This window comes from Penicillium solitum (genome assembly GCF_028829755.1).
Source record: "Penicillium solitum strain IBT 25940 chromosome Unknown utg000001l_segment0_segment0, whole genome shotgun sequence".
Taxonomy (NCBI): Eukaryota; Fungi; Ascomycota; class Eurotiomycetes; order Eurotiales; family Aspergillaceae; genus Penicillium; species Penicillium solitum.
The window spans coordinates 6,520,844-6,540,572 of NW_027072121.1; the positions used below are offsets into that span (position 1 = coordinate 6,520,844).

Sequence of the window (19,729 nt, forward strand, 5' to 3'; positions counted from 1 at the left end):
TAAAGACTGCGCGATTATTGGCATGTCATTTTCTTCTATGGGATAAACCTAGTCTCAGACTCTATGCTCCATCGGGCCGTGCCAGTAGAGCTGTAGCTATCCATACATATGTAGCTAGAGCTATAGCTTCCCCCCAGTACAGTCCCCGCCCCACCTAGACATTTACATGCGTAGTAATGACTTTTTACCTTTCTCTTCCCTTAACCAGGACTGTATGTATTATCTTTACCTTCGAGTACCAAATCTTATCCATTGTAATTTACACACTTTCTCCCTTCAAAATCCCGCATCTAGTAACCCAACTCCACAACCAACATATACCCTTGGTAGTAAGTCTCCAGCCTTACACACGTAGGTCTATCCCGCAATAAAACAAAAACACAAGACAAAACTTGTAGGGCTATGAGGTATTTCCTAGCCCACGACGTCGTTCCTCATGGACTACCTATGTAAGTACCCAATCCAATCCCAGCGATCAGACCATCCTTAACCGTGGAACGGCCCGCTTTAATTTGTCACGTCGTGACCACGACGCTATGTCATATCCCTGGACCTTTCAGTAGATCCCAGGCTAGGCCTTGCGTGATATATGGAAACAGGTACTTTTGTATCTTGGTTGCAGGGGAGGGGAACTGTGCTTCCTCTCTATTTGGTCTTTGAAATTTCCGTGATCTCGTAATCTCAGTCTCGGTCTCGTGTGTTACCTCAGGATTGTTTCCGACTCGTGCTGACCACGCGAGAGAATAACCTTCCTTAGCTAACTTACAATTCGGAAATTGAGTTGCCTGGTGTAAGTGGTAGTTTAGTTTAGTTTCGTGTAGATTTAGATTTCGTGTTGAGGGAAAGTAAGTTGGAAATGATGTGCCCCGTGCCCTGCGGAATTGGTGGCTGTCTTCCTGTCCCTGCTTGGACCGGTGAGGCGTTCCCGGGATTACGGGTCAACGGCGATCGTGCAGGATCGACTTACTCTTTTCTCTCTTCGTTTTATCAAAGGTAATACATTGATATCCTACGAAGCCCTACCAATGCTATTACGAGTAGTATTTAGAGTAACTTGACTGTAATTTTTATATACAAATCTCAAACTAGAAATTCAGCAACCCCAAAGTAACCAGCAGAAGGGGGAAAAAGAAGAGAGTGACCTGCAGAATCCCAGATTGCGGGGTTAAGGTTGCAGCTGGCAAGCCAAGCCCGGACTTTAATTGGCCAATCAAGAGACTAGCGCCCGCACTGACCCATGAAAAGTATAGAATCCATTCAAATCTCTACCACGGTCGAAAGACAAGTCCGAGGGCAGCGTACCAACGGCTGAGGCCTGGTTATTGTCGGCATACAGTAAATCTTACAGGATTAAAATCCGTCTTAAATAAGAGAACTCTAATTCTTCTCACTTGGTGGAGTAGAGAGCGGATCCCCGTGCAGCTCTAACGGGGCCAGGTCCAGTATCCACCCACCAGCTCCACGAATGCTTGCCTGGATGTGGGTTCACACTAGGGTTTTATATAGCTGGTTCTGGTTGGATTGGATTGCAACACTGGCCCCGTGCACGCTTAGGGAGGGGTGATTGGTGGCGAATTCTTTTTTCTTTTTCTTTTTTTCTTTTTCTTTTGGCTTATCAGGGTTAACACTGGTTTTGTGGCTTGAGGGTCCAGTGGGTACCCTGTCAGATTGTGCTAGAGTGACTTCCAAGGTTGATGATAGGCCCATGGGTGGTGATAGTGATGGTGAGGGTAGAGGCCCCGGCGTGATAGCCCCAGGGGGCATGATTCGTGAGTTTTGTCTGGACTGCCTTGTCTTTTTTTGGCCTTGGGGCTTACGTGGTTTAACTCGGCACTCATCTCCTATTAAGGCCAATCAGGCCCATGGAGTCCAGATCGGTCTAAATCGGATTACGCTATCTTCGTATGTCATTCGCCGTGAGGTCGATTGGTTATTTCGTATATACTCGGCTAGGACTAGTAAACTATGTCGATACCTCAAATCGACCAAGCTGATACCTCAATATTCTCCCATGGTTGTAAATCGTACCAGCTTCAAAATGACTTGAACTTGAACCTGGTCAAACACCCTCTCTAAACCAGATGCCCGAGTCCTTCTTGATTGAGACAACCCTGCAATATCACCCAATCACATCTCCCAATTCACTCGGAAATTCCCCAAGGGGTGTCTCCATGATCAGCGTCCAGTCCGGTCTCTCGGTTTTTGGTGGAGCAAAAGTGGCTGCAGACGAGACCCGACCGAATGGGCAAAGTGGGGAACGAGGGATGTTGCCCACCTGGGAGGAGTCGGAGGACCTTCCCCGGATTTTTAGAGAGTTTACGATCATCGTCTAAGTCATCATTTCTTTGGGTTTAGTAGAGACAATCGTTTTTTTTTTTTGGTTTTATTCTAGGGGTTATTGTCTTATTTAGGAGATATTTGATATCGCTGGCTTGTCAAGTAAAATCAATCTACTCGTGACATAATCGAAAATTATCTCCAGATCGTATTTCTGGTATCTCGACCAAGCTAACCTTGGAAGTAATACCTTCTAATTCAAATAAAAACGCAACGGATTTCCCCAATCCGGTGGTGCCACACATGCCACCGTGCAAATAGGAGGGTTAGCTAAATTATGACGGGCCAGTGAGAGGCTGGAAGAAGCCAAATCCCGGGAATGTACCAGCTTACGGCAGATCTCCACACAGCCCAGAGCCCGGCAGCCGATCAACGCCCCCTCCCCGAGTCATGCTGAAACACAATTCAACGCAAAATACCATCAAAATGACGGAATAACGGAGCACTAGGGCCAAGAGCACGTTGATCTGGTATCGGTCTTGTCCGCTGATGTTCGATTCGCAGGAGTGGATATCATTGCGTGTCTGGGAGTGTTCGCGCCGCTGGACAGTGGTGGATGGGACACAATAGGACTGCTTTACGGATGCCGGAGATACTTCTCCGGGTGATCAGAATGATGTGCGATTAGGGTGCTATTCTGCGGGTTTCTGTCTGTGGAGATCCATTCTTGAAAATCGGGTGGGTATTCGGATCTTGTCCGTGCTACGATAGAGGGTTTGCCGACCAGACATGGAGATGTGAGTTCCGTCGGCATTGTCCGATGATTGTTGATCTTAGCTTGGTGTGTGGATGTATAGATCTGGTTGATCTGGTAAGGTAGACTCAAAATCCAGACATGAAAAATCGCAGAGTCTAGCAAGATGCAAGCGAGGGAGTACGTATGGAGATAGTCAATTGAAGTTGTTTGGTAATGCTGATCCACAATGGAAATCATATCCGCTGCTAAGGACGATAATGAAAGGCTGGCCAAGTCCGGAGGTCCTTCCGCCTGCCTCCTGTTCTGTATGGCTGATGAAGTGTGACAAATACTCATAACTAGTGGGGGGTGATTGGCATTGGGCCTAACACAGACCCAATCATGCCGGACAGAGCGAGTGTGTATATCGGGTTTCCAAAATACAGGTGTACTGAGAACATACTCTGCAATCGAGCCCAAGTGTAAAACACAGTGTATGCTTTTACATGCCACCACGGCTGAAAAGCTCCCGGCCAATGTCACCGCTGCGGCGGACACTCTGGCTCGACGAACTACTGCGTCGGCGGCGGCTACGAGACTCCGCGGGGTCAGCTGGGTTCAGCCCGCTGGCTCGGGCATGCAAGTTCAGAATGTCAGTCAAGCTGACTACTCCGGCTAGGCGCCCGGACAGTCGGGCTCCGTCTAGGGCGGAGGAAGGAATAGAATGGGAGATGGGCGACGGCACTGCGACCGGCACACCTGGGGCTGGGTATGTGTAGGGTAAGTTAGGAGTTGGTAGGTGAGGGGCGGGAGATTGAGAGGGCTGTGCAGAAGGTGCCAGAGGTACAGAAGGAGATGGTGGTGGTGAATTTGCAGTATATGATCCGGTAGGTGGGCTGATGCTGTTGGAAAGAGGGATGTGTACTGAAGACTGCGATGGAGTTGGAGGTCCTGATGAGGTTGGAGATAATGGATCGGTCACCCAGAGCCTAAAGCAGCAGTCAGTACATCTTCTGCTTATATCTCAAGTGTGTAGTAGTTACCGATGTGATCGAGTTGCCACGATCTTTGCGACTGTGTGGGCGAGTGTCGATCCAGGATTGACGTGGAAAACCGGGAATGAGTCTTTACCCTCAATCAACCCCCGTGTGGACAGAATGACCGAGATGAAGTGAGTGCAGGTGTTTTGAAGAAGTGGCAATGAAGATGATCGGGTCAAAAGCTACCAAATCGTGAGTAAATTTTGCCAGTCAAGATGGCTCGTCACATACCTTGACATCCGCTGTGGAGATATTCCCAAGCACATTTAAGTAGTTATCAACAACCGCGATCGAGGACATACCCTCGTTGTTCATCACATGAAGAGCATCAGAGAGGGGCTTATCACCACTGCAAATGATAAAATGACGGTTAGATTGCTCTTCAAGAATTCACCAAAGCAACTTACTTGATGGAGATCACTTCTTGAGATCCAATCACCAGGTCACGCAGAGGCTTCGGGTAGAGCTCTTCAATGACCGGGAAGCTGCGGCCATTTTCCCAGAGGAACTTGACCAGCCGAAATTGGCTGAAGATTCCGACCACTTCTTGAGGGTTTGACTCATTGACCACCACAACCCGATGAACACCACCACCAAAGATCTCAACTGCAGTCAAAACATTGGCCGACGTCGGCAGGTTGATCAGCGGCTCCTTCTCCATACCGAACTTCTTGACATCTCTCAGTGGAATGGGCACGCCGTCGTGAGCTTTCTTGGCTAGCTCTTCATATGACGCTTGATGTGCTTCGTCGGGGTGTGTCAGGCCCGCTGCCAGCAGGAGATAGGAGTTGAGATCGGCAGAGTCGAATGTGGCGACGGCAGAAGTGGCTTCAGGGGTCTCGCGGATCAACAGCACAGCCGCACCTGAATCAATCAAGATCTAGTTGGAGGAGCATGTTAGTCCAAGGACAGGGAGTGTCGGTGTTGCCTTTATGATGTACTCACGTTCGTCGCCTCTTCAATGCCCGTATCGAGCTCAACAAACTTCAGGTCATCCGGGCTGACCAGCTCACCGATTGAGATCTCTCTCCAATCACGGCCAACAAAGGCAGGGTCGCTAGTCTTCGGTGGCGGGGGATTGTCGATGAGGCTCTGGATGGCGGATTGTGGAAGGGAAGGCTGCCGGCGTGCGCGGGGGGAGCCGGGTGGGCCGCGGAGCGACTCACTCAAGCTTTGTCTGTGCTGGTGGTTTGCTGAAACGCGGAGTTGGTTTCGTGTAGAGGGAGAGCGGGATTCGGTGCTGGATCGCGGAGAAGCAATGGGTAGATTGTTCAGGGAAGTGTCGGACCCTTCGCGGGAGTGGAAGCGGTCCGCCATGTCAAAGGTTCTCGGGAGGCTAGCCAAAGACAAGGGTCAACAATATATTGCGAAAATGTGAAATGCAGCAAGGTTACTTGATCCTTCTGAGGTCATCAGGTGATGTTGATCATATTAAGTGGGTCCTTAAGCGGGGTAAATCATCGAACCAATCAGAATAGACTAATAACAATGTCATGGTCTACCAGTATACCTTTGGTAGTATACATACATATGTAGTTACTTCAAAAGTACACCTCTTCGATGTTTTCTCTCTGCCTGGTTCTTGAAAGTTATTCCAGGGTTAAAGCAATAATACTGCCAGCATATATTTCCCGAATCAAAATAAAGCAAGGGGCGGAGTTCTATGGAGTGACTGACTCGTTTTTTCCCGGTAGATTCTATGCACCCATAACATTTTACTACTCAATTGTGAAAACTCGATTGGAAATTTATGTCAAGATATAACCACACAGATCCTTTAATAAAGTGAATTCTTTTTAGTATCAAAACTTCAATAGGGCAATAAAGCTTAGTAGATCATCTAACACTCTATGCCGTCGCTTTGCCGTTGATGTAAGAATGCGAGACGACCGCGCCTGATTATCGCTGAGACCCCATGGTAACTTCCCCTTATTCTCAAACTTGGGAATACCTGGGCTTATACTCGACTTGCTGCGCTTTATTGTTCTCGTTCTTCTCTCTAGGAATTCAGCACTTTCGCCGTAGGTTTGAGAATCCACCCGGCCAAGCTCCAGCGGGGTCATTGTGCTTGCAACTGACTGAGGTGTTGTCCGCTGTGTGTGATTAAGGGGTAAAAATTGTTGTTAATAAACCATAGCTCGGGATTAAAAAATAGCCAGGAAGGCCGATGACTCTGGTGATGGTAATCCGTACCCCTTGATTTCGGATCGGCTGATTGGTTTGACCCAGAGTCGGCGCTAGGGGGAACCTCTTCAGTCAGAACCCCAACGTCTTCGGTGGCTTGATCGGACTAGCGGTATAGATAGACCGTACTTGTGGATGAATGCAGTGCGTGCTTCGGGCTTAATTTACCACCCGTGATGATTAAGAGCAGTCTACAGCAGCTGACTCCACTTATTTCGTTTGCAACTATTATTAATCTAAGGTATGTGGGGAGGACATTTACATAACTTGACACTGCGACTGACATATTTGATGGCCCTCCAATTTAGCGACTTGTCCTCTACCGGATCTTCAAGCTTATACCTCGTTTTACTTTGGTATCCGATCCACTTTAATTGTTGGACATCATGTCGGATGTTAAGGACACAATCCCTCGAGGGTCTAAAATCCTCGTGACTGGAGCTAACGGCTTCATTGGTTCTCATGTGGTCGATCAACTATTGAGCCTGGGCTACTTGGTTCGCGGTAGTATTCGGGAGCCTAAGCCCTGGTTAAATGAGCTCTTCGACAAAAAATACGGCAAAGGCAAGTTCGAAACTTGCATTGTCTCGGACCTCACCAGTGGAGCTCAATGGGAGGGAGCAGTCAAAGGGATTACAGGAGTCGTCCATGTCGTGCGTGCTATTTATACGAACAAGCAAAGAAAAAGAAAAAGAGAACATTTACCTGACATCTCACAGGCAGCTGATCTATCGATGAACCCTGACCCGAATATAACCATTCCGCATGCCATAAAAGCGACAGTGAACCTTCTGAAAGCAGCTTCGCAACAAGCTACAGTTAAGCGGTTTGTTCTGACCTCATCTTCAACCGCTGCATACCTGCCGAAGCCCAATGAAAAAGGGATTGTGCTCACTACAGGTGCGTAGGCGCTATTTATGACCCTTTAGAACTCGGGCTCTAACCAAGTTTTAGACACATGGAATGATGCCGCTATACAAGTGGCTTGGGATGAAAGCATTCCTCGTCAGGGTAAGGGATACATTGTATACGGGGCCTCTAAAACAGAAAGCGAGCGGGCGGCATTTAAATGGGTCAAAGAAAATGATCCCCCATTTGTTCTAAATACGGTTTTACCAGCCATCACTGTGCGTCTCTTCTTAATCGTATTATGGGAACTCTACTGATGAAAAATTCGCAGTTTGGCAAGATCCTTGCTCCCGAAATACGCGGTTCAACACAGTCGTTGATCGGGAATATCCTTAAAGGAGATGCGGCAGCACTTGGGTTCCTTCCTCCACGTAAGTAGAAGGCGAATCTGAGCAGCGGAAAATACTAATAGCATTTATAGAGTGGTATGTTGATGTTACGGACGCTGCGAGACTACACATTATTGCTCTTCTCTCGCCATCGGTAAATTCCGAGCGAATTTTTGCATTCGCGGACACCCATAACTGGACGGATGTCATCAAAATCCTACGAAAGCTTCGTATGGATAATCTACTGATTCCCCCCGAGCCTGAAAATGAAGCTCGGGACCTGAGTGATGCCGTGCCTTCTAGACGGGCAAAGCAGCTTCTTAAGAGCTACTTCAATCGGTCGGGCTGGGTCAGTTTGGAGGAAAGCATCGCCGAAGGTATCTCTGGTGCATAGTAGCCTATGGCATCCAATGCGTGTGACGAATGTATTTCTTTGCAGTGAAAAGGTCACCATCACAATCCAGATAGCAAAGATATTCTACGCCCAAGTATAAACTTCCTAGGAACACGGTAACTGAAGCTTCTGGTATAAAAGATAATGAATGTACCATGATAATCTCAAATAGAGGCCGATAATTGAGTAATGGGTAAGAAAAAGGGCCTCGGTGGTTAACCTTCAAAACAGTACATATTCAACGACATAACGTGTAATATAAATATAGAGTTCTTTTATAAGGATATTATAGACGTTATAATTACGATTCTACTACGGTCTCTTTTTAGATATCTTTTCAAGATAAGCAGTCATAACCTATGAAATAGGATGAAGAGTACAAACAATAATACCCAGTTGAACTGATTAATTCCTTTATTATCATTGACCTAAGACCACAGTTTCTTAATCTGCCTATGTCGATAATCTTTCAGCTTAATTGTCATCAAAGCTGGTCTTTGCCACGTATAGCTCCCTGCCCCCTGCTTCAACGTTAGAGTTTGGAAGCTCGGCAACAACTTCGTTTGCTCTATAGAGCTCATCTTTTTCAATACCCTCAAGGGTTTGGTTCTTGGTCTCGGGTATCAGCAAGGTTACAAGAGCAGTGAGCAGCATGATCCCCGAGAACAATCCAAGAACACCCTCCAAGCCGATTGCGTCTTCAACAGAGCCGAAAGCAAACGCAGTTATAATGGCGCCGCATTTTCCAGCAGCAGCAGATATTCCGTGTGCTGTGCCTCGAACACGCGTTGGGAACACCTCTGCGGGGATCAAGAACGTTGTGCAATTAGGACCAACAGTCAGCAAAAACTGCGAGAGGGCAAAGATAACCATCAAGCCAGCTGTCGGGGTGTGTGCGCTTTGTGTACTGATTCCGGCCCATATGGCATAAAGGATGCACACCATGATAGAGGTCCAGAATTGTTGGCGTACACGACCGATGCGATCAGGAAGGAAGATGCCGACGTAGAATCCAGGGAGATACCCTGCTGCCTGTATGATTATATTACCCACAGCAGTGTTGTACAGTGTCTTCCATGGTGTTGCTCCATGGGCATAACCGATTCTTGCCAGTATAATGCTTTGGTTGAGATTGATGCCATAATATGCGATATCGCTATGTGTATTAGTTTGGGGGTGATTTTTCTTTTGAGGGCCATCAACTTACAACAAGAACCAAGAGGCTGCGGTTGCGAACAACACTTTGGCATGTTTCCAGTGACTGAAGTACTCGCAAAAGTCTTCCCACTGCTTATTGAATGTGCGTTTCTGCCCAGCAGTATCATCGCAGACATCTAAACAGCATTAGCTATCTCCAAAATACAAAACTGCGGGCACTCTCACATTGCTTGTAGGGCTGTGTCTCCGTGATCGTTAACCGTGCATAAAGAGTGAAAATCGCAGGCACAATTCCAATGCCCAATAGCAGACGCCAGACCCATTCCAGATGGCTCAGGTTATCGGCTATCGACCCCTCGAATGCCTTGAGCAAGATCAGAAACACGATGCTGGCCGCAATATTACCAAGGCCGATATTCGAGAAAACAGTCAACACTTGGATAGCACGGGAGCCAAATGGTGACTTTTCCGCCGATAAAGATGAAGATAATGGATAGTCTTCCTTAAATGTTAGACCCGTTATACACCTTCATACCAAAGGAGCATGGACTTACCAGCCCCAATTCCTACTCCGGTCACAACACGGAATATTGAAATCCATGCCGTCACAGACTGGGCCGACATCCGATTCCAAGGCAACAAGACTACCATCAGGGTTCCAAATATAGTAAGGAGAAGTTCTTTGCCATAAATAGTATGGCGACCCCAGACATCGCTCAGAACCCCAAAAAGAAGCTGGCCAACTACCATGCCCAGGCTCAGGCCGCCTTTCATGATGTCGCTGTCGACTGTCGGTACCTTGCCATCTTGGAAGTATAGGTAACCCAGAATGGGTACCACTGTTCAATATTAGTCTTCGACCTCATCGAATTGATTGAAGCTACTCACCAAGTCCAATTGTCAAGTTGAGATAGCCATCTGCGAAGAATCCAACGCCCGCAGTGACCACAAATCTCAGTTTGGCTCCCAGAGATGCCATTGGAGCGAATCAGAAGATCCTTGAGGTCAACAAGAATAGAAGTGATCGAAAGCGAACAGAATGCGATCCTAGTCTTGAGTTGAACACCAGCAGATATACATTGTTAGTTTTTTGCCGAACAGTGATATTATATACTCTTTAACATTGCGTATACTAGGAGGCGTAACTACCACAGACATTAGTATCTCGGGGAGAACTACCGTCGGCCTTTCTGTGATATACATTTATGTCGGACATGAGCTTCCTCACGAAGAACCAAAGATGCAATGAGCAACGCTCAAGCTGCCACGGGGGGATGCACCGCTGAAACGGGCCATGTGGAGAGGCCAGTCAGGAGCTCGCACCACCCCCACGTGGAGCCCGGCTTTATCCCGCCAAGTGTTACGTGTTGCCCATAAAATATATCTTCGGTGCGAAGTCCGCAACATTATTCAGATGTGAAAGGTCATGCTCATTGTATTGATTCTGGTTGGTGTTGATCTGAGTTGATTTGCGATTAATGAAAGATGCAAACACTGCAAATTTCGAACATTCCGATCACTCTACATTGCAACCTCATTTGAACACACAATATGGACATCGAATTAGCCTCTCCGCCGGCTGTAAGTGCTTTGCGAGAATCATTCGGTGATCGGAAGCCACCCGATATTACTCGCAAGATTACTGCTTGTGTAGCATGTCGAAAGCAAAAGGTTAGTTCTATTGCCGGAAATAATGAAGTAAGTAACTGACATGCGGGGAAGGTCAAATGCCATATGCGGGAGGGTCAGATGCCATGCTCGCGGTGCAAGAAAAGAGGTCTCCCTTGCAGCGTGAACCGAAGCTTGCAGACATTACTGGAAGACGATGTCACGTAAGTACGACGAATATCTTACACTAGCATGTCCTAATGGGATCTAGATGGAAAGGTGCAGTGGTGCAAAAGATGCGGCGGCTAGAAGAGGCTGTTGCAAAGATTGCTGCCAAAGTTGACATGCCCGAATTGCAAGCTTTGCAAGCTGCTCCTGCAATACAAGATGATTCTTCGAGTCCGCCGGCTGAAGCTGTTAATGAAGAAGTCATCACGGGGGCAATCTCTACCTCAAGTCAATCATCTCAGCCAAAAGAGAACCATGAGCCACCACAGACATGGGAAGTGATAATGGATCCCCGGGGCGGCCCAGCTTCCATCCCGGCCTCTTGCGTCTCAGAAAGTGGGAAGGCAGGTCTACCAAACAATTTATCAACTGCCCGTCGTCCAGATTTGATATCCACGGGACTCATCTCGTTACGTCAAGCCATTGCATTATTCGAAACATATCATCTCAGACTTGATCATTTCCTCTATCGCATTCTTGGCGACCATATTAGTTTGGACTCGGTTCGAATCGCATCGCCACTGTTAACGACGGCGATTTGCACGGTAGCTGCTTTGCATTCTCAATCTCTCGGTCATCTCTTTGAAGCCTGCTATGGCGAATACAAGAATCTTGTTGCGGCTCAAACTTTCTCAAGACATGTGAACGAGGATGACATCCGTGGCCTGTGTGTTGGTGCATTTTGGTTGCATGAAATTTCTTGGCCCTTGATCGGAAATGGTATGTGGCTGCAATCTTCTAGTGAAACAAAGCTAACAGAACTAGCTGTCCGCATTGCATCGGACATTAATCTTCATAGTGGTATCTACAAGGCCCTCAAAGGAGACCGCGATGGCTATCGCCAAGCTAGACTATACTATCTCGTTTATGTATGCGATCACCACTTTTCCATCGCCTATGGTCGACCTCCGATGTCGAGGGAAGGATTTATAATCGAGTCGGCTAGTCGAATACTAGAAACCGAACATGCTACAGAAGATGATGCTAGATTAATCAGCCAAGTCAAAGAATGGTCAATTCTGGGTCGTGTCTTTGACACCTTTGGGGTTGACGTTGATACCCCCGTTGCGCCTCAGACAATGCCTCAACTGCGCCGATACTCCATTTCTTTGGATACATGGTTTGCAGATTGGAGCGAAAGCTTCAAAGAGAATCAGAATGTCGGAAATTATCCACAAAAGGGTGTTGGTTTTCACTTCCATTTTGCAAAGCTATACCTTTGCTCGCACGCCTTTCGTGGTGTACCAGCATCAGAGAGTTCACCTCAGTACATGTCTTCTGAATTGGAAGAGATCGCAAATGCCGGCGTATTGTCAGCCATGTCAATCCTTCGGATGATTGTCTGTGATGCCGAATTCCGCTCGTTCATGAATGGGCTTCCTTTATATTTCGATACTATGCTCGCCTTCGCCGTTGTTTTTCTTCTCAAAGTTGCCACGAAGTATGCATTCATGATCAGAATTGACACGGGCAAGATCATTTCTCTAGTAACTGACACTGTGGCTGCCCTTCGGCATATCACCCAAGCTATGCACAAGCACCATCTCCTTGTGGTCATTAGCGAAGGCTTGGAACGGCTGTTGAGTAGATGCCAGATGTCCACTCAAGCTGTCCACGAAACAATGTATCGTCCTTCTCCTGCCCAGGAACAGCCCCCAGTCTTTGATGCAACTTGGATGGAAAACATGGCAAGTTTTGATTTTCAAAGTAACTTTCCTGATATTGACGACTGGTGGCTACATTATAATACATCAATGGTACCCCCTCTTTGCCCAGAGGCATCGAGATAAATATCAGATCGACCAGTTGAGCACAAGATCAAGCACGTCATAGTTTCTCCAGTCTTTAGCCTCAGCCCTGCTCTCATTGTTCACCGGTTTTGACATAATCAATGGGACATCTTGCTCGCTTAGGCCTCCATGCGACCGTAACGGATGGTCCTTCAATTTTGAAAGGTCATGATCTGCTCTGCAGCTACCAATGACGGCATGTGATTTGGAAATAACCACAATATCACCCTCTCGATCCAAAGGCATCTCATATCTTTGGGCGGCATCTTGGCCGCTAAGAGCAACTTCGACATCTGGGAGTGACTCGCAGAATGAAAGTACCGAACCAAGTTGCGTGCTGTCTTTGAGATAAACGCGCACAAAGGAACCGAGTGCGCCATGGTGTCGGACGAACGGATCCGTGATGGGGCAGATTACCCTGGAGGCATTTGGCCCAAACTTGACATTCAGAACTTCCTCTAGGAAGAGAACGTTGGGCTCCCCCAGCTCATTCGACTTCTGGCTCATACCATGGTCACCAGTTATCCCGATAACAGGAGCTAGAGCTGCAAGCCTCTGCAAACGCTCGTCAATTGCCCCCATGAAATTGTCAGCCTCATTGCTGCCAGGTTCATACTTGTGCTGGATGTAATCGGACAATGTCAAATACAAAAAGTCCGATCTCTTCTCCTGGAGCAATTTAATGCCCGCGTCAAGCACAAACAGAGACAAATCACCCGAATATTGGCTAGGCGCGGGCTGACCGAGCCACTGTTCCACATCGGAAATCCCGTTCTCGTCCAGAGTGCAATCCGCTGCCTTTTCCGAAGAAAAGCAAACAGCTCCCTTTAAGCCATGGGCAAGGATTTTGCGCAATTTGTCCTTGGCGGTGATGGCTGACACTCGTACACCTCGTCGAAACATCTGTTCCAGTATTGTTGACCCACGAAGCAGGGAGTCGTCGGTGATCATCTTGGTCTCGCCTGTCTTTCGGTCCAAGAAGAAGTTTCCGGCAATTCCATGGACTGATGGTGGTACGCCTGTAATGATAGACACGTTGTTCGGATTGGTGAATGAGGGCATGCAACTCTTAGAAATGGTATGGAATCCATTGTCAAGGAATTTCTTGAAAGTTGGGAGAAGGCCTCTCTCCATACCAGACTTTAAGTATTCCGGGTCGAAGCCATCAACACAAATTACGACTGTGGGCTGTATTGGCAGGCGATATTCTTTCGAATGTAGGGTAAATTTTGACCGGGAGTCTAGGTCGATGTTTTAGTATCTATATTGGGTTGATAGAAGGTCGCGATCAGATACTCACCAATAAGACATTGATAGGCAATTTCCTCATAGGCTTCCAGAGGAGGGACTTTGAAATTCGGCTTTTTCGCAAGATCATCCCATCGTCTGACAGAAAGCTTTGCCTCAAGCAGGGGATCCTGTTGGGCCTCCTGGACCTGTTCAGTGTCGTATCCGCCACCCTAATCGTCGTTAATATACTTCGAATATTGACAATATAAAATGGAAAGATGACCTACCTGGAACTTCAATGTCCGCTTACTTGTCTCACTCAATGCGTCATAATAGCCTTGATCCGTTGCGACCAAATAGCGCTTAGCCATTACATGCGCACCAACTAGCGCGCACACTTTCTCACTGAACCCAATCTGGCGCAGATAAGACTCTCCCAGAGCCTCGTGGCTTTGTCTTCCAATATACTTGCCGTCGGGGGTGATCATTTTGCCCATCTTCTCGGCCGCGGGAATGAACCGTCCGACATCGTGCAAAAGCGCAGCCAGGATGACCTCGGGGTCATTTCCATGTCTGGGGGACTGTGTGGCAAGATATGCACACTGTAGCGAGTGTTCTAGCTGAGTTACTTGCTCGCCGAGATAGTCACCCTGGCCCTGTGCGTGGAGAAATTGGAACAATGTTTTAATGGTTGCTCGAGTATGTTCCTCGACTGAGGCGAGAGGTTGCTCAGTCTGGGAGATTGTCATCTTCATGTTCATTTTGATGGATATTTTTTGATTTCGTAAGAGATGGATTGAGCCTTAAATAAACCCCTCATGTAGTGTCTTGATATATTAAAAGGATTACAAGGCACGAAGTCCGTCCACGTGTTGATGATCTAACTTGCCCTAATAATTCACAAGAGTAGTTGGGCGGCCTAACTTGTTTTTGGTGTCATTTTCAAACCCTTTTTAGATGTCCTTTTTCTAGATATTTCCTCCTCATTTGTGTACCTAGAATATAAACCGCTTAAAATGCAAAAATCGACGTTTCTATGTATAATCTTTGATATTCTCCAAGAATGAGAGTGATCTCGGCACGAAGCCCGTTGGTCTGTGCTGCATCCCAAGGGTCTCTGTCTGGCTTCGGGACGAACACCTTCACTTAATCCCCCAAATTATTATTGAGAAATACGATGAGGACCAACTCATGGGGGAATCGAAGGCCGAGTCATCGGAATGGCCCCGCAGTAACTTTGGAAGAAGCCAGAAGTTGACGCATTTCGAAACTATTAAAAGCTTGCTGGTTACTACTCTTTCCCTTCGATCGGGTTATTCCACAATTAAATCATCTCATTATCTGCTTGCCTCTATCGTTTCGATCAAGTTACTCCAAGATGTCACCTCTCACGCCTGAACAAGTAGCTTCTTACCATGAAAATGGTTACCTCCTCCTACGCGCCGACGAGCATAAACTCGTTGACCCCACAGAACTCAAGCAATGGACGCAAGAAGTCCAAGCCTGGCCTCGTGTCAAAGGAAAATGGATGCCCTACGACGAAATCAACATCAACGGTGAACGCCAACTGATGCGCACGGAAAGGTTCATTGAATACCACCCCAAGTTCAAGTCACTGGTCTGTGGCGAGCAGCTGGCCGGGATTCTGAAGGCAGTCTCAGGCGATGTATCTTCCCTAAATCCCCAATACCAAAACTCTATTAGGATATCATATTAACATCAGGCTCTTAACTGTAGGATATGTTGCTCTTCAAAGAGAAGATCAACTACAAACAGCCCCAGGGAAACGGCTTCCAAGCGCACCTCGATGCACCAGCCTACGACCACATCGGCCGTATTGAACACGTTACCGCCAACATAGCCATTGACGCCGCAACTCCCGAAAACGGATGTCTGGAGGTTGTGCGCGGGTCACACAAGATGAAAGTTGAATTTGCGGAAGCTGGCCGAATCACGCCTGAATGGGAGAACGCGCACGAATGGACTTCTGTTCCACTTGAAATGGGTGATATGCTGATCTTTGGGTCACATCTCGCCCATCGCTCGGCTGAGAACAAGACTGATAAGAGTCGGTCGAGTCTTTATGCTACCTTTCACTCGAGGAGTGACGGGGAGGATCTTAGGGAGCAATATTACAAGCATCGGATGGAGATGTTCCCGCCTGAGCACGGTGAGTTATTCTTTGAACGTTTAGATTTTCAGATGAATGAGGAACGGGTTGCTGATATATATCTCCTAGAGCGTGAGGACGGCAAGGATTACTCTAAAGGCTACCAGACCTATGGCTTTGCGGCGCCTTTTACCAAAGCCCAGGAAAATGTTGCTGCAGCCGTTGATGTTGCTTAGTCGGTACTAGCATGTATATCACTTTCGCGTTTATCAATTTCAGAATTTATTGGGCAGCTTTTGAATACCATACCGAAAGCGAGTTGAAGCCAAGTCTTTCTATATATTTGATGAACCTCTTGAGAATGCTAGGCGAAGAATCTATTTCATACCAGCAGACGAAAACGGAAACATTCAACCGTATTCGTAGCTAAAAGACCCTCAAGATTCTAGAGCAGTGCTTTGAATGTTCTTTATCAAACTATAATAAACAAATCACAAACATGTATTTGGTAAGTACAGCTGCACACAAGGTACACAGTATGTATATAATGGCACTATCAAACACTCAAGTCCACCCATAACACCAAAAAGAGAACATTTAAATACTCAATCATCCTGATATGAGGGCACAACCACATCTCCTATCATCAATTTCCTGCGATCAGGTAGTTCCGAGTCAAAGCCCTCTAGTTCCTCCGGAGAAAGTGCGGAATATTTGCCAAATTTGACCTTCCCGTCGATATTTCGCGTCTTAGCAAGCGTTGAAAACGGTTCAGCGCGTCGGACACCGGTAAACTGGTCTATACAAACCATTTGACATCGCTGGCATGCCTCGAGAGCATCGAACCGAAGCTGATCTGGTCCAATTCGAAGGGATGACCACCGGTCTTCCGCATATGGTTGTTCCACATCGCCACGGTGGGCAAGTCGTTCAGCAACGACAATGTTACCCCGGAAGACGTCTGCAGCAACAGTCTTACTACTGCCATACTTCGTGTTTGCTTTGATGGTCTCATTCAGTCGGTTGACAGACGAACGCGAGACAATGAGAATTGGCGATTCGTTGGATAACGTGATTTGTGTCTGGCCACTCTCACGCGCCGGGGGAGGGAAGTCGGGTGGGAATGAGCCTGGCATGATCAGTTTGCGGAAGCGGTTTTTCCATGTATTTGGCATCCGTTGCATCCGTGAGTACCGGCTGGCGGTCTGCGTAGGGAATCGTGCGAGGGTACATGGCACCCCCAGGAAGTCTGAGAAGAATGCTGAGACCACCGGGGACGTGTAGGCATGGAGAGAAATTGGGTCACCGCAGACCGTTGTAGGCTTTTTGGTCGAGCTCGGGCAGAAGGATGTGGAGATAAGACTTGTGTCCTCCCAGCCAAGTGAAATCTCAAGGCTGACCTGGTCTGGTGCGGCGATTGCACCACAAGTAATGCGGAGAACTCCTTTTTCAATCTCAATGGAGGGTCGTATCAGGCACATACGAGGGTATCTACTAGCGTTAATTTAGGAATTCGGATACTTTGTTTGAGCACAACGTACCTTTTCTGATTCAGGGCTGCACCAGTCCCTTGATGAACCAAACACCACTCTCTGTCCCAGGCCAGTCCCTCTTTCTTCACTTCCCAGCGCTTTCCCTCGGGAATCTTGAAAGCACCGCAACTCTTGATTGGGAAGACTGCTAAGCTTTCAACATAGAAATGGGGGGCAACGACCTCATTGTCTTCTGTCAGAGGATCCAGAGCGACTATAGGTGGACACTTCTCCACGTAAAACTCCTCTATGAAGTTTATCAAAGAGTCGATATCCTTCATATTTGTCGTGGCACCAATACTGACACGCAGAATTCCTGTTGGTCGCCCTCCCAGAACATCATGGTTATCACCACAGCGCAATCCAGCAGAGTAATGCCGGCGAAGCTCAGGTCCAGTCCACCCAAGTGACGAGGCAGTTCCTCCTGGATTGCAAACGGACCCAGTGCGTATCTGCATATTTTGCACCGTAGCCAGTTTTTCCACCTCGGTTTTGGGAACCCATTCACCACGACTATTGCAAAGATTGAACGCAATAATCGGACCTTGAGCGTGTGAATTGCCGTATGACGAGGTGTGCGACTGATAAATCTGACAGACTTTTCTCTCATTGAAATGTGCCAATGAAGAAAGCTTTTCATAGACTTGCTTTGCGAGGAACGAAGTATGTGCCGAAATGTTTGCCATGGAACCAAACAAGCGCTTGTGTGTGTCCAAGGCCGTATCCAGAGCTATGATACTATGGAACGGGAGGGTGCCGTCCTCTAGCCGCTCATGGATCGAGGTTTCCTTTTTCGCATGCCATTGCACCCCAGTGGCTAGGACCATGTCGACGGTGCCTCCGCCAAAATACTTCCGTCGCTCAAAAACCCGTGCAGCGCTTTTTCGGACAATCAAAGCACCCAAATCGGGAAATCCAAAGATTTTGTAGAAGCTAAGGACAGTGAAGTCTGGGGCAGATGAGGACGGGCCTAGATCAAGTGGAGCGGTTGATACCAGTGACGCAGCGTCAAGCAAGGTGTATACGTTTCCTCCACTTTCGTTTGTTGCGGATCGGACCTGTTCGCACCATCGCATAGGCAGACGTCGGCCGTTCATGTTGGATTGGGCTGGGTATGCAAGTAGTCTAGGTGCCTTCGACTGGTTGCCAGCCAACTTTGTAATCTCAGCCTCCATCTCATCGTCATTTTGAAAACACTGGTAGCCCATCTCGGCTAGCTCTCGTACCCCGACGATACTGGTATGAGCATCAATGTGGTAGCCATACCAAAATCCTCGATGGTCGGAGTCCCGGAGTGAGTCTGCGACTAGCTTAATTCCGGCGGTTGCGTTTGCCACAAAGACAAGGTCAAACTCATCCGGGTCCGCATTAAAGAATCGCAATATGCGGACTCGAACATCTTCGGTTCTTTGTGTAGAAAGCTGTGATGATACAGACATCGAATGGGGGTTCCCGAACAGATTAGATGTAAGATCACGCGAGAAAGACTCGATCATGGACTTGGCATAGGGTGTTGTCCCCGCATAATCCAAGTATGTTGTTCCTAATAGAGTAGTTGTCAGCATGAGTTGAGTGTAGTAGATGGGCATTTGTACCATTTAGTAGAGGGTACTCTTGGTCTCGGATTATGTCCACGTCGGCGGAGTAACCTTGACTATACTTGGGATGAACTGACCCCTGAAAGGTTGATTCCACCATTGTTGAAGTCCAAATTTAAATAGACGCACTCCAGGGTTCGTTGCATATGTTGTACGTTGTTTGAAATCAAGGTGGCAAATGCTGAAAGAAGGTGGAACTTTCGGTATATATGCCTAGCAGCACAATCAGCACATAATGAATACCCAAGAGATCCACAAAGAGACAGTATAGATGTGCGACTGTGCAATATCAAATGGAGTTGAAGAAAGAGGGGGGAGCCTCACCACATATAAGATAGCAGACAGCTATATTCTCATCGGAGGTCACCGATACTAACAAATCAACTAGCCCGGGTCTGATTTCCAGTCCACTGCAAAAGGATAGGCTATCGGAGGTTTAGGGAAAAAGCACATTCCCAAATTCAGGTAAATGGCCTTTATAGGTTGTTTTCAGCTTTTCGAGGTGTGCTGTGAAGGGACAAGGAATGTCTCGAGATAGGATTCCCCTCATATGTGGCCTGTGATGTATCGGGCGTGGCAATAGCTGTTTTGATAGAGCTTCACCGC

At 47.5% G+C, this 19,729-nt stretch overlaps 9 protein-coding genes across 9 annotated transcripts; 4 read left to right on the forward strand and 5 right to left on the reverse strand.

Annotated features, from left to right (window-relative positions):
- Nucleotides 1–2,081: 2,081 nt before the first annotated feature.
- On the forward strand, nt 2,082–2,333 carry N7455_002485 (uncharacterized protein; the record flags this gene model as incomplete). Its single annotated transcript, XM_065604289.1, has 1 exon — nt 2,082–2,333. The coding sequence occupies one exon, from the start codon at nt 2,082–2,084 to the stop codon at nt 2,331–2,333; it is 252 nt and encodes an 83-aa protein (XP_065462780.1).
- A 1,047-nt stretch (nt 2,334–3,380) lies between these two features.
- On the reverse strand, nt 3,381–5,448 carry N7455_002486 (CBS domain-containing protein). The gene is made up of 5 exons (XM_040953192.2): nt 4,999–5,448; nt 4,461–4,933; nt 4,285–4,402; nt 4,057–4,235; nt 3,381–4,002 (listed from the first exon to the last, which is right to left on the reverse strand). The coding sequence occupies exons 1-5, from the start codon at nt 5,368–5,370 to the stop codon at nt 3,516–3,518; spliced, it is 1,629 nt and encodes a 542-aa protein (XP_040816156.2). The 5' UTR covers nt 5,371–5,448; the 3' UTR covers nt 3,381–3,515.
- A 407-nt stretch (nt 5,449–5,855) lies between these two features.
- Nucleotides 5,856–6,116, reverse strand: N7455_002487 (uncharacterized protein; the record flags this gene model as incomplete). Its single annotated transcript, XM_065604290.1, has 1 exon — nt 5,856–6,116. The coding sequence occupies one exon, from the start codon at nt 6,114–6,116 to the stop codon at nt 5,856–5,858; it is 261 nt and encodes an 86-aa protein (XP_065462781.1).
- Nucleotides 6,117–6,623: 507 nt separating this feature from the next.
- On the forward strand, nt 6,624–7,869 carry N7455_002488 (uncharacterized protein; the record flags this gene model as incomplete). The annotated part of the gene is made up of 5 exons (XM_040953441.2): nt 6,624–6,890; nt 6,957–7,137; nt 7,192–7,364; nt 7,418–7,517; nt 7,568–7,869. The coding sequence occupies 5 exons, from the start codon at nt 6,624–6,626 to the stop codon at nt 7,867–7,869; spliced, it is 1,023 nt and encodes a 340-aa protein (XP_040816259.2).
- Nucleotides 7,870–8,343: 474 nt separating this feature from the next.
- On the reverse strand, nt 8,344–10,006 carry N7455_002489 (uncharacterized protein; the record flags this gene model as incomplete). The annotated part of the gene is made up of 5 exons (XM_040953349.2): nt 8,344–9,025; nt 9,077–9,203; nt 9,253–9,525; nt 9,582–9,866; nt 9,916–10,006. 5 exons carry the CDS (start codon nt 10,004–10,006, stop codon nt 8,344–8,346), a joined length of 1,458 nt encoding a protein of 485 aa, XP_040816128.2.
- Nucleotides 10,007–10,578: 572 nt separating this feature from the next.
- Nucleotides 10,579–12,653, forward strand: N7455_002490 (Zn(II)2Cys6 transcription factor; the record flags this gene model as incomplete). Its single annotated transcript, XM_065604291.1, has 4 exons — nt 10,579–10,698; nt 10,750–10,859; nt 10,907–11,583; nt 11,629–12,653. 4 exons carry the CDS (start codon nt 10,579–10,581, stop codon nt 12,651–12,653), a joined length of 1,932 nt encoding a protein of 643 aa, XP_065462782.1.
- A 3-nt stretch (nt 12,654–12,656) lies between these two features.
- Nucleotides 12,657–14,644, reverse strand: N7455_002491 (uncharacterized protein; the record flags this gene model as incomplete). Its single annotated transcript, XM_040953275.2, has 3 exons — nt 12,657–13,894; nt 13,954–14,113; nt 14,171–14,644. The coding sequence occupies 3 exons, from the start codon at nt 14,642–14,644 to the stop codon at nt 12,657–12,659; spliced, it is 1,872 nt and encodes a 623-aa protein (XP_040816191.2).
- Nucleotides 14,645–15,261: 617 nt separating this feature from the next.
- On the forward strand, nt 15,262–16,229 carry N7455_002492 (phytanoyl-CoA dioxygenase family protein; the record flags this gene model as incomplete). Its single annotated transcript, XM_040953421.2, has 3 exons — nt 15,262–15,549; nt 15,621–16,053; nt 16,123–16,229. The coding sequence occupies 3 exons, from the start codon at nt 15,262–15,264 to the stop codon at nt 16,227–16,229; spliced, it is 828 nt and encodes a 275-aa protein (XP_040816306.2).
- Nucleotides 16,230–16,598: 369 nt separating this feature from the next.
- Nucleotides 16,599–19,223, reverse strand: hxB (putative molybdenum cofactor sulfurase protein (HxB); the record flags this gene model as incomplete). The annotated part of the gene is made up of 3 exons (XM_040953444.2): nt 16,599–17,484; nt 17,535–19,068; nt 19,121–19,223. The coding sequence occupies 3 exons, from the start codon at nt 19,221–19,223 to the stop codon at nt 16,599–16,601; spliced, it is 2,523 nt and encodes an 840-aa protein (XP_040816170.2).
- Between the last annotated feature and the right edge of the window lie 506 nt (nt 19,224–19,729).

What these genes read in the sequence shown, in the direction of transcription:
- N7455_002486 (XM_040953192.2), bottom strand. Translation starts at nt 5,370, where the DNA reads ATGGCGGACCGCTTCCACTCCCGCGAAGGGTCCGACACTTCCCTGAAC. An exon ending in GCATTGAAGAGGCGACGAAC is followed by an intron (nt 4,934 to 4,998) that starts GTGAGTACATCA and finishes TCCTCCAACTAG; the next exon opens with ATCTTGATTGATTCAGGTGC. An exon ending in TCTCCACAGCGGATGTCAAG is followed by an intron (nt 4,236 to 4,284) that starts GTATGTGACGAG and finishes ACGATTTGGTAG; the next exon opens with CTTTTGACCCGATCATCTTC.